At 43.1% G+C, this 12,871-nt stretch overlaps 1 protein-coding gene across 1 annotated transcript in view; it reads right to left on the reverse strand.

Annotated features, from left to right (window-relative positions):
• PMF1 (polyamine modulated factor 1) overlaps positions 1-12,871 on the reverse strand; it is a 65,040-nt gene that overhangs the window by 11,596 nt on the left and 40,573 nt on the right. The window contains exon 3 of the mRNA XM_085638996.1: positions 6,007-6,107. Coding sequence (XP_085495122.1) covers positions 6,007-6,107 — 101 coding nt within the window. The remainder of the gene's footprint in view (positions 1-6,006; positions 6,108-12,871) is intronic.

Consider the following 12,871-nt stretch of genomic DNA (forward strand, 5'->3'; position numbering starts at 1 on the left):
AAACAGACGTACAATCTAAAGACAATGACTCGACATGACTCACATGGAAAAATGAGACTGAAAGCGTAATAAAACAGAGTGGACACAGTCTAACCCTTACAGGAGAACAGTTTAGACAAGACCCAGATGTCAAAAGTGCATGTTTATAAAAAACATTGCATCTCTAATCTGTCATTGAGACCAAAGGGTATCAAGGTCTGTAAGTACTTGATCCACCAAACTTCTCTCTGTGAGAGTAACTTTTCTGTGTTAATCTGGGTGTTACGGGGCATCATTTCTAGTATGGTGAATCTTAGTTGTGCGATGGTGTGGTGATGTTCTGACCAATGGGAAAACAAAGGGGATTTAAGACTGTTGGTGCGGATGGAACTTTTGTGTTCTGAGATCCTGGTTTTGATTTTACGGGAAGTTTTGCCAACATACATTGAGCCGCAGGGACATTTAATGGTGTAAATGACGTTGGTACTGTCACAGGTGCCAGTGTACCTGAGTTTGATAGCTTTGCCTGAACGTGGATGATGGATAACGCAGCCAGTGATTACGTTGTGGCAATTAACACAATTGTAGCATTTTTGCATGCCTTTGAACTCTTCGTGATCAGTTGTAGGTGATGTTGATAGAATGTCTTTAATGTTTTTACTGCGAGTAAAAGCAAAAATAGGTTCAGTGGAAAAGAGGTCGTTGAAATCCGGTTCCTGTTTCAACACTTCCCATCTTTTTCTAATGATCTGGCGAATGCGCCTGGAGCTCGTGGAAAATGTGGAAACAAATACATGACGGTTATGGGGATTTTTCTCTGTGGGCGTGAGAAGTTCTGCACGCGTTTTAGTAGAAGTTCTGGAGATAGCTGTCTCAAGAACTGTTGCTGGATAACCTCGCTCTTGAAATTTAACGACTTGTTTTTGAAGTGATGATCCCAAGAGTTGAGTGTCAGAAATGATTCTTTTTGTTCTGATCAACTGTGAATATGGCAGATTGCGAATCAATGACGGAGGGTGGAAACTGGAATAAAGAAGGAGATTGTTTCTGTCTGTGGGTTTAGAGTAAATTGTCGTGACTAGAGAGTTGGATTGTTTCTTGATTAATACATCCAAGAAAGGCAGTTGTTCTGTGCTGATATTGTATGTAAACTGGATACGTGGATTTTTTTGATTGAGTTGACTGATTTGTTCGATCAACAGATCTTCAGAATTCTTCCAAATTAAAAAAATGTCATCAATGAACCTGACAAAGAATGCCAAGTTGTCAGTCCAAATGCTGTCAGAAAAAATATGGTCATCTTCAAATTTAGCCATGAACGTATTGGCGTAAGCAGGAGCGCCAGAAAAACCCATAGACGTGCCACTTATCTGCAAATAGAAGTCACTTTTCCACTTGAGGTAACTGTGTTGGAGACAAAAAGTAAGGAGCTCCATGATGAAAACTTTGTCTATGACAGTTTCTTTAAGCTGGAGTAGCGCCCATTCACTGGCTTCTAGACCTTCTAACAGTGGTATTGATGTGTATAAAGCTGTGACGTCGATCGAACAGCGTCCTGTGGCATTCGGCGCTTTCTGTCTGCTCCGCATTGAGTATCATCGTCTTTTTGAAAATCAGTAAGAATTCGAGCTTTGTTTTTCTCTATTTCAGTTTCATTTCACGGGTGACTCCTATTAAATGTGCTTCACACATGACGGTTATCTTTGGGTACTTTGCACATTCCATTTAGTTTCTCTGACACTGAAGATTGACTCGTTTTTTTCATTTTACCTCCTAACATTTCATTTTCCTATTGAATTGCTCCTGTCTGATCCAGGCTAGTTTTGAACTCCCTGTGCCTTGATACGCTGCATCTTGTCAATGTTGTATTACATAAATCCTTATGCATTTGTACAGCAATGGTTTTCAATGATGTTTTCTTTCATTTTTACAGCTGCCCCTGAAGAAGGGATGTGAATCATCCCGAAATGCATTGGGCTTGTTTTTGATTTTCTCTAGAACTGACGATAAAATTCACTGCCTCTGTGCAGTTTGTCATTGAATGTATTATTTTGCTTCATTTGCTTTACTGTTCGCAGATTGAACAGTTACTATGTTGTCATTTCTTTAATACAGTGATTTTGCAACAAACTAAGTGCTGATTGTTCATTAGATTGTAGTCTAAATAAGTTCAAATTCACGGTAATTTTGCCTAGTTGTTTAAGACTATTGCAACTGTTTCTTTCTACCGCAGTGCACCCAGTACACTGGTGTCTGTTCACCAGCTATATTGCAGTTCGAATTGCGAGGTGGGCTTCCTCGTTTCTGAGTAGCACGCCACAATTTTTCTATTTGAATGAAATATGATTCGTTTGTTTACCTTCAGTGTGCGCTAACTTCGAATTCATTGACAATGGAAGATTACAGGCCAAGCTGGCAAGTCAATGGCCTATCGAGAAATAGTGCAGACCTCCTGTCAAATTTTGGTGGACGGCACCGTCAAGAGGTATCGATCAGCCTGGTCTCGATGGGTGGGTTGGTGTCTGCAACAGAGTCTAGATCCCGTGGGGGCAGACACTATTCATGTCCAGAACTTATTAGCCTCTTTAGTGGTAGGGGGAATGGCCTACAGATTGGTCAATACTTTTAGATCTGCGATTTCTGCAGGCCACGTAGTAATTGCAGGTTCCCCAGTGGGAGAAAATGGTTTGGTTAGGAAATTGCCCCGAGGCATTAGATTATCCTTCCCTCCAGAGCCTAGATACTCGGCCCTCTGGGACGTGAATAAAGTTTTGAACCTCCTGCACTCAAGGCCAAGCAACAGGTACCTTTCCCGGAAGCAGTTATCGGATAAACTGGCCAGATGTTAGAGCCCTAGATACTACAGGAAGATCTTTTACTCAGGACGAAGTTACTTTCCACCTCACAAGACAAACTAAAAGTAATTACGGATGATTTCCTAATTAGCCTTCCTGGAGGTGCCCAAGTTGTGCGTGGTTTGGTGCATCAAAGCCTACGAGGCAATGACGGTGGAGCTTCGCCCCCACTGGTAGAAACATTTTGATTGCGTTGAAGAAACCTTCCTGAGCAATCTCCTCACAGACTATCACAGGAGTCGGGAATCGACAGCAAGATTTTTTGTGCGCATTCCATCGTGGGGCAATGGCCTCAAAAGATTTTGCATTGGAGGTCCGCTTGGAGGATATTCTGAATGCAGTGGACTGGTCTTCGGATTCTACCTTCAAAGGGTTAATTTCAAACCAGTCTCCTCTATTTGCTACCTTGGTGGTGGATAAGCTTTAAACTAGCATAATCCTCACCTCCAGGTCCTGACATAGAATGAAAAATTAATTTCCTGGCTATCGTAATGGACAGTTTCAATTATATTAAGGACTCTGAGGTGAGGATTAGCCCACCCTCTTATGAGTGATAACTCACCCAGGTTATTCAGGGCTGTAAAATCCACTCCCACTGCGAGCAAGATTTATTCAGGGCGAGCTATTTTTAGGGACTGCTGGCCCATTCTGGCAAGTTGAAAATCCTCCAACTTCAGGGAAGACAAACTGACTTTTGACCTCGGACTCTGAAAGCAGAGCAGATGTGACAAGATAACAAGATCTAAAGGCATTTTTATTGCTCACAAAGTGAAAGAGCAATAAAAATGCCATTAAATCTTATCTTGTCACATTTGCTGGCTTTCAGAGACAGAGGTCAAAAGTCAGTTTATCTTAATACATTTATTTTTCTGTGACTTAAGTTAGAGGCTTTTGTAAAGTGAACTCTGTGACAATTGAACTGTGCAAAGCATGTTGAATGAAAGGCTATATGATGTCCGGCTTTTTTCTAACACGACACTGAAATAGCAAAGTGAACTGTTCAAATATATTTCACTAGTTATGAAGACCCATTTTTGTAATTCTGTGGTGAAAAAAATGTGTATAGGATCAAAACAAATTAGAACACTTTACTTGGTGATGTGCACATTTTAAATAATTTTGCTTAAACCCAATTTCCCAAAATTGTTTATGCGCTATTATCAGTAAAACTACATGTTGTGGGAAAGTTTTGTGGCCATTTCAATGGAAAATATGCTATCTGTAAATGACAATGTACTACCACCTCATGCTTTGGTAATCTATTTATGAAAAGTGAGTTTTTAAACATGAACTGGGAATGATTACTGCTCCTGCCCAGATGACAATGCTATTAGTGAACTAAGAGGCAAGCCAGGAATCATGCGTACCCTAAATATGGGCTTGATTCTTGCTATACATGGAGCAAACATTTAGTCTAGTAAATGCAAAGAGTTTTTTTGTACAGCAGAAATAGTGAACTTGCATATTTGAAGGTACTCTCTTATATGGTAATAAAGAAAAAGGTGGATCCATAAGACAAAATATTTACCTAGGACCACATAATTTGAGACCAGTTCACTGGGTCAAGTACATTACAGTTAGGTCGAGTAGGTTATTAAATTTACTAGACCAGCAGGTCTAGCAACATTTTAATGATTTTTCAAGCCCGGTTATTTGACCTCTTTATTGGAGTAAGTAAGGTTTTTTTTTAGTTTGAAGTTTTGTATAACGATTTGAGGTATTGGGTGTTTCTTTGCTTCAAAGCCAGCACAATCTTGTGTTTGTGATTATTCTGAAGTGTAGGTGGTTAGCCATGGTGTCACCTTTAGTCTCACTAAATTTTCTCTGGCCAGAGTAGCTAGTTTACTCTTCTCTTAAATAGACATGATGTGCAAACCCGGTACTGTGTTAGCCTGACATATCCTCTGTCTTCGTATGGTTTCCTGTAATGCGTGTGGCTCATTATCCGTTGTTTGTTTACAATTTGATCACTAGTGGTCTCCAGGAATCTCAAACATTGGTTTAAGATTTAAATATGGATTTCACATGATCTAGTGCGTACAAAATCTCAGGTATGATTAATAAACTATAATGTTGTTACATGCAGAATAAAAACCTAGGCCACCCAGAGGGTCACATGAAATCTGACTGGCCTCTTAGTTCACTAATGACATTGTTGTCAGAGCGAGAAATACGTGAATGCTTACGAATTCAGTATTGAAAACTATCACTTTTAGAATATGCCTTTTAATGCAATTATATAATCTGATGCTCTAAGGTGAAACACTTTTGTAAATTAATGAAATAAACTTTTTTGAATTCTGAAGAGTCTCTCATATTTTTACATGTTTGTTGAATAAGGACTGTCTAATGCAAGTGGTGCAAGACACCTTCTTTTCTTTTTATTTATATTAATGTGAAGATAAATAATTGCCGGTTTAGCAGCTTTTTGAATGTCACTCTTAAGTAAACAGGAGCCCAAGGGGCCACATGTAAAGTGAGGAGGGCCACAAGCGGTCCACACTTAAAAAAGTATCCCTGATCTTATGTGTAGTCAGATTGTCCATGGTCTCCATTGGTTTACTTTGCACATTCAAATTTGCCTGATAATTGCTGTGGGTGGTTTTCGATTATTTTCATTTTGCCTTCTTTAAATTCAAGTTCTCTTGCTTGACTCTTGATTGCATATTTTTGAAAAATATTTATTTTATACTGTTTACAAAGGGACATGGTTCTTACAAGTTGAGCCTGTGGAATTGCTATCATTCTGGTCCCTGAAATGGGGTTGTATTCCATACTTTAATATCTCATGTGGGAAGCTAGAAACGTGTCAGTGTTTTATCTTCTTTGGTGCTACACTGGGGGCGGGGGGGGGGGGCCTGGGGGGGTTAATCATCCTTAATTATAGTGCATGGGGCTGCTTCATCCCTGTGCTATTGCTCCTGCTGCCCTAATGATAGCTATGCTTAGTATCCAACAGCTCTGTCTCAGTCGATAAGGTGGGTCCTTAATTCCATTTCCTTCTGGGGTCTTGCATTCCAACTCCACAGGTATATACCGGTTTAAAATTCAAAAGAGCCCAGTATTCTGGCATCTGGAAAGGTTTATGCTAAAGGTTTGTCACAGTTCACCCACATGTTTATGACCTTCCCGTGAAGAAACTGGGCACATCTGCACGAAACACCATACTTACCAAGCAGGCTGCACTCGGCTCCTGGCTTCATCTTTAATCTTATCCAAAGAGTTGAGAAGGGCTTCAAGGTTACCTTCCTCCTTTATCTCCCTAATTTCATCCTGGCAAGACCATGTGGGCGAAAAAAGAAAGAAAAACACATTTGGTGAACACTGGGCCTAGAATAAACTGGAGATAGGGGATACAAATCAATTAATTTAACAGCTATCATAACCGTGGCAACTGCTGAAAGGGACCCCATCCATCTAAGTAACTCTAAATCCATCAGATACTGATCTGCTAAACCATGTATTGTTTAACAATGTCTTCTTAAGCATTACGTGCAAACAATATTTTGTTGAATACCACACACATGCTTCACATACAAGAGAGATCAGTCTGAAGTTTAGTGAAAAGGAGAGGAATCCTAATGGGCAGATAGCTGCAAGATGAATAAAAGGAGACTAACTTGAAATGGAAGTAGGCTAAAATATTTTAAATGAAAGGCTTTGGGGTGGTCTCTCATCTTTTCAGTTCAGTTGCTTTCATATGGGAAACAGACCACAACACTCTTCCTGAATACTAGGTGGATCATATCTATTGGCTCATGTTTGGTAAATGCACGAGGGAGCAGATTTTTCCCTTCTCAGATGTGGACAGTCATTAAGCTCAATACGATTAAGCTCCTTAATTAATCCCTAAAGGGCTGTCTGGGATGGGTTTGGAGAATTTACAGCTTAGGAAGCGGCAGCATCTTGGCACAAAGGGAGAGAGTAATCCAAGGTTTACCAACAACAGGAGTCAATCTGCTAAGATATCTGACCTGGTGTCAGTTTTAAATTGTCTTGTAGCTGCAAACTAAGGTTCCATGGGGCATTTACAAGTTGAACCATTGAAGAAGATGGGAATGGCATTCCATTGTGGTAGCCATGGCAGACTTCTCTCATGATAAAAAGGTGCTACAATTATCCAAGAAGGAAAATTCAGAACCAATGGAAAGGAAGCCTTAGGCCGACAAATAGCACATGGGTACCAAACTGGACTCTGAATAGGATCTTTGTATACAGATTGGCTTACTAAGGTCTGAACAAACGACCATATCGTATAACTCAACATTTAAATGATTTAGGGGATTAGCACACAAGGCCAGATTCTGCATTACTTCCTTCAAATAACAAGACAAATACACAGTACGGCTTTTGAAGTCTCTAACTAGGCCACTGGTGGCTTACTAGGACCAATCTAATTGTGTGCAATACTAAAAAAAAAAACAAGCTCCTCAAACCGCAGCAGAGCAGTTTCGCTGATATTGGTCATGTGCTTCGTACTCTGAAAAGACGCGAGTGGAGGAGCACCAACTAGTCAGCACTACATGGACAATTAAGTTACGGGACTGGCATCTCAATGGAGGAGGGGGTGTAGCTGGCCAGATCTGCAGTGGTTACAGTCAGTGCATAAAGGCTGACTAATGATGCAGGTAACCATAACTGTTGTTACAGAGGCAATCTTTTACACAGCATATGTCCTCCATGTAAGCTCACAAAAGCTGAACTCATTAAAGCAAATACACAAAGATAAGGAAGCTTGAAAACATTTTTCCCAGGGGTTGGATGAGGGTTACTGCAGCCGCCCTCCAATGGGTCCACTTAAAAAGTCAGTACACCATAGCATTACTAATTGGCAGTCACCAACTGTCAGTCGCCCATAGCTGTGGGATGGCAATAACCACCCTCCACTATGGGTATAAGTTATGTGCACCACAAGTTTAGCATAACCTTGTAGACTGCTTGGGGTTTAACAGAAAAAACTTGAAGTGCATCCAAGTCTTTGCAATGTACCCAAGATGTTGAAAGTCTGCAGGAAGATGACAGTCGGGAAATGGAGGACAGAAGCAAGATAGTAAGGCTCTTAACAGAGTGAGAGGAGTCATGCCCTCAGTCTCCTTAGAATTTGCATTGGTGAACGACATATATGGCAAGGCAGGTGGGTGTATAAACCTCCCCCACTCTTACCCACTGCAACCAATCACTCAAAAGGGTCAAGGCATTTCTGGACTCGATTTAAAACGCCATAAAAAAGTGTTGGAATTTTGAACAAAAAACAACAAATCATACACCAACTTCAGTCAGTTCCAAAGCAATGAGCAGGATCCAGTTCAATCTTGCCCTTCACCAGCAGGTCACCCCAGATGGCCATCAGTGATGTTGTGGACTACACCCGAGGTGATCCAGAGCAAAGTAAGGAGTCAATTAAATCAAAGCAAATTGAAAACAATAAGCTACAATGGTTGAGAGGGTTCAATACAATTCACACAAACGAAAGAGGAAGGGACAAAACCTAGGCAGAGGAATTCCAAAGTTCTTAACTCACATTAAACAGATGAGTAAGGAGCGGTTTCTAAAGGGGTTTAGTAAAATAACATGCTCAAAAGCTAGACTTAACAACTGATAGATCTTCTGCCGACTGATGCCACAGTTTAATTCACCAGATGTATATATTGGACTCAACCTACTAATCACACTCCCCTTGCAGAGGTTGCATAATAGTATAATCCAATATTTCCCAGAGTGCAAGGAAGATGCGGGAACCAGCCAATTCCAACAATTTCTCACCTGCTGCCAACAACCCTGGAGGGGGCTTTCAAATTAGTGGTCCCTCTGAGGTGCCCATCTTACTGCATCAATCTTTCTTCCCTTCCCAGCAGCATGTGCTCCGGCTGTCATGTTGCAACAGTGTTAGCATGCGCATACGGCCCAGACTTCTACTATAAGTCTATCTTTGTCAGGAATCGTGGTCCACGCGCCTGCCTAGCCTACAACCCCCATAAGGCCATGGGGCAAGGGGCGGAGTCGCGTCCATAAAAAGAAGCAACGCGCACAGGAAGCTGTGCGTAATTCCGGATATCGAGTCCGTCGTTTTTATCCCGTTCCTTCCCGTCTGAGAAGAACCCTGCGATTCCTTGGTGTCTCGGAAGCTACGAGACGACACTACACATCCAGCAGACTCCCCGCAGACCTCAGAAGCTTTCCCGTTACCCGAGACGCTGCCGGCTTCCCCGCTCTGGAGGCGTGGCCGGCTTCCTTACTTCAGAGACGCTGCCGGCTTTCCCGCACCAGAGACGCCGCCGGCATCTGCACCTTTTCCAGCGAGGTATCGCCAGAAGACAGATAAGTACCTACGCTCCCAGTCAGGAGGGGCGATCAGCGCTGGTGTTTATTTAGAGACGCACCTTTAGGTTAAGGGCCATTAGACCGGAGCGGCGCTCCGATACCTTTCAACTTTGTAACTAGGCAGCGGGCTCCGAGGCAGGAGCTCTGTGCTGCCTTCTAGTGTGACTAATTCATTTAAGTTCCCCCCCACGAGTACAAGCCAGCAAAAGGGGGTGCTGGTAGACATTTCCTGGTCACTCCGAAGCTGGAGCCGGGAGCTGAGAAGTACATTCTTTCCTTGTGTCTTTTTAGTTCTCCTAGGGCGGTGACGAAACCGCAGGAAACGGGAACACATGATTTGCAAGGGTATTGTCCTACCTGACCAGGGCTCCTGCTTGAGACACTCCACAAGCTGTGGTTCACAGTAGGGATATTGTTTGATATAGATTTTTCTTCATTTGAGGAGGGACAACAAAGACTTTGGTACACAACCTACAGACCTTGTATCTTGCTTGATTGCGGCCTTTGGGGATCCTTCAGAGACTACGGCTCCAACTACCTCTACAGGGGTCCTTTATTTTCTCTCGCTCAGTTAGGTGGGTGTCTTCCCTAAGTGCTCTAGAGTCATTTAGACAGATTGGCTGGAGTGTTGACTTCTGGGTTATGCTTCTTTGTATGCATACAGGTATGATGGAATACTGTTGCTGACAGGAGAGACAAGGAGATTAAGAGCCTGTTGGCAAGAATAAGGTAGAGACCGTCCTAATGAGAATTCATGAGAGTAGCGTTGCATGCCGTTGCATTTCATTGTGGTGTAATTGCTCTTGCAGGTTCTACTCCCCGCTGTTCCCTTCCTACCCTTCCCTCACTTGATCGCTCTAACTCTCCGTGCAGTGATTGCTGGAGTTGGAGATATCAAGAGGTGGATACCCAGAGCATCACTTGAATCCTGAGGAGTACTGGACTGGGGACGGAAACGTGACAATCTTGCAGTTCTGAGTAGGAGAACAAATTACCAAAGGTCCATCGACTTGTAACCCTCTGCCAGCCATAATGTACATTAACAAGAAGTGGGCCAAAGTAGGGCAGATTGTGTCACTTTATTTAGAACCTTTAATTATAATAAAACAATTGAGAGTAAATACAAAGTCAGAAGAATGGTGTGAGAAACTCACAATAACAGTCCTGCTCAAATCTTTGTGGTGAAATTCCGAAGCTGCACTGGGCAAGAACAGTTTACACGGAGGAACGATGAATGGTTTAGCTTCTTGTGAGGTGAATAAGCATATTTTAAAAGGATGGAACTCCTAGTGTTGAGCCATGTTTGTTAAAGCTACACGAGGGTTAGCAACAAAGCTATTCTCTACACATCTACTTAGAGACTGCGTGCACATTTTTTCAACTGCCTGTACATGCTAAAACCAGAGCAGGCAATGGTACAGGTCCAATATGTTTTGCTGAAACAGAAGTGGCACTCCGAGTAGATGATCTTCTGAAAATTAAGTTGGACGGTGTTCAAAGTCTCTTAAAACCATACGTGGGAAGAGTTAACATTAAATTATTCTCAAGAAGTAGGAGCAGCCACACTAAAAGCCCCAGTAGAGTGGAGTCTTTCCCAGCCATGAAATCTTTACTGGTGGCTAAACACAGACATGTCTCACCCATGTATGGGATGCCAGAGCACTTAGCAAGAGCTAAAGCTCTCTTCTGAAAAATATACATTTGTTTGTGTGCATTTATGTGTGTCAAAATAGAGGCTACATTAACTGTATTTTATTTGTACTTGTGATTTACATGAGGCACCTAATCAGTGTCACAATGCCCTGCACTAGCGTTTGGTGGTTCATCCTACGAACAAATCATTTGAACAGAATCCTGCAGCACTGGGCTCCGTCCTCAAAGCATTTTGGACAGGAATACTTGCTTCTTTTTCATACCACTCAATGGAAGAGTAACATTTTCTGTGTAACAACTTTTATTTGGGGGGTGGAGCTTTCTGTAGTAAGCAGGATTTGATAATCATCAAAGCCTGTAAATGGTATATTTAGCAGACATACACACAATACAAAATCGTTCCATTTCTTAGGGGAAAGCTACGTGCAACCTCAAGGAACATGAAAGTATTTGTCTAAAATTCAGTCAGGAGACTAAAGAAGAAAACCTCAGTTACTAAAGAAAAGAAAAAAAGGGACACTGAAAAGTCTCAGCCTGCCAACAAAGTCTAGCCTGCTAAAGAACTATGCAAGCAAAATAGTAAGGAAATGACGTGAACTACAATCTTCTGCCCATAGACATTAAAGTAGCAATGGTGGGCCTCACAGAATGCATCTCCAGTTACATGAAGGAATGATGTCAAAGTTCTACGTCAAAGTCCATGATGTCAAAACCTCTGTTGGCACGAAAATAACTGCTGAAACAAATGCTGTTGAAACCTTCAACGTCTATGACACAATCCTCATAAAACAGACTTAAGATTCATTACATTCAGGTGCCCGTCTCAGCTGATTACCACCGTTGCTACTACTGCGGGGCCGCGGGGAGCCCGTGTGTACATTTCCTGCCGCCACTGTTGCTACGTTTGCGAGGGGGGCAGGAACCACAACCCCCAGCCTGCTTTGCTGCGAGGACGCCGCCGATGCTTTCTGCTCACGCCAGGTGGTGCTTATAAACTGGCCAAGGCTCCCGCAGAACAGGAGCCCATCTCCGCTGATTACCACTGTTGCTGCTACTTCGGGGGCCCACGGGCGAGCCAGTGTGTACACTTCCTGCCGCCACTGTTGCTGTGTTCGCGAGGAGGGCAGGAACCACAACCCCCAGCCTGCTTTGCGGCGAGGACGCCACCAACGCTTTCTGCTCGCGCCAGCCAGGAGGCGCTTATAAACCGGCCCGGGCTACCGCAGCACGGGACGCCCGTGGGCGTGTCCGGGCCCGTCAGAGCCTGGAGGAGGCTGGGCTGGGCCACCCCCTTAACAGCGAGGCATCCACTAACAACCACGGGTGAGTGTAAACAACCCTGTAGCCAGGAGCAGGGGAATGTTATAGTTAAGGTGCCAAGGAACTCAGCTTCTATTAGATCATATTTGACCTCCGTAGTGTTGGCTCTAAACAAGGAAATTCAAAACGCGGAGGTTGAACTGGACCTGAGTTCTGATCACCCCGGGACAAATATTCTAGCAGTCGTCTCTCCTCAAAATTCTGCTCCTGCCGATCCGGGAGTGCCGATTATTGTGCAGGGAACATGGGGGGAGGGCCCCCAACATAACAAGAGGATGACAAGGGGGGCAGAGGGAGAGACCAAGGAAGAGACTCTCAGAGTGGCCGCTCCATTGCAGAAGGCCCACATGATTCACCCCGGGGAAAAAAAGGGGGGAAAAAAAGACCAATTAAATTTGGACATTTTACTGCTGACACGTCCTCTAATCATGCTGACGACTTGGACTCATGCGTTCAATCAGCTGTTAGGGAAGCTATGGAGGAAATGTTTAACTCACGGCTGGAGTCCGTATTCTCGACCATTGTTAAAGATATTATGGATTCACTGAACACTCTAGTAGAAGGGGGTAATGGGGAAATTAGTGCGCCTTGAGACCCAGTTAGGGGGTTCAAAAAATACCTGCATGATTTCTAATAATTGTGTCAATCCCCAGGTACAAATGCAGTCTATAGCTAACAAAAGGGAAGAGGGACCCGTTAATCAAACTTTACCAAAGAACAGGTAGGGGTCTATTCCCATAACC

The sequence above is a fragment of the Triturus cristatus genome, chromosome 12 (assembly GCF_964204655.1).
Source record: "Triturus cristatus chromosome 12, aTriCri1.1, whole genome shotgun sequence".
In the NCBI taxonomy this organism is placed as follows: Eukaryota; Metazoa; Chordata; class Amphibia; order Caudata; family Salamandridae; genus Triturus; species Triturus cristatus.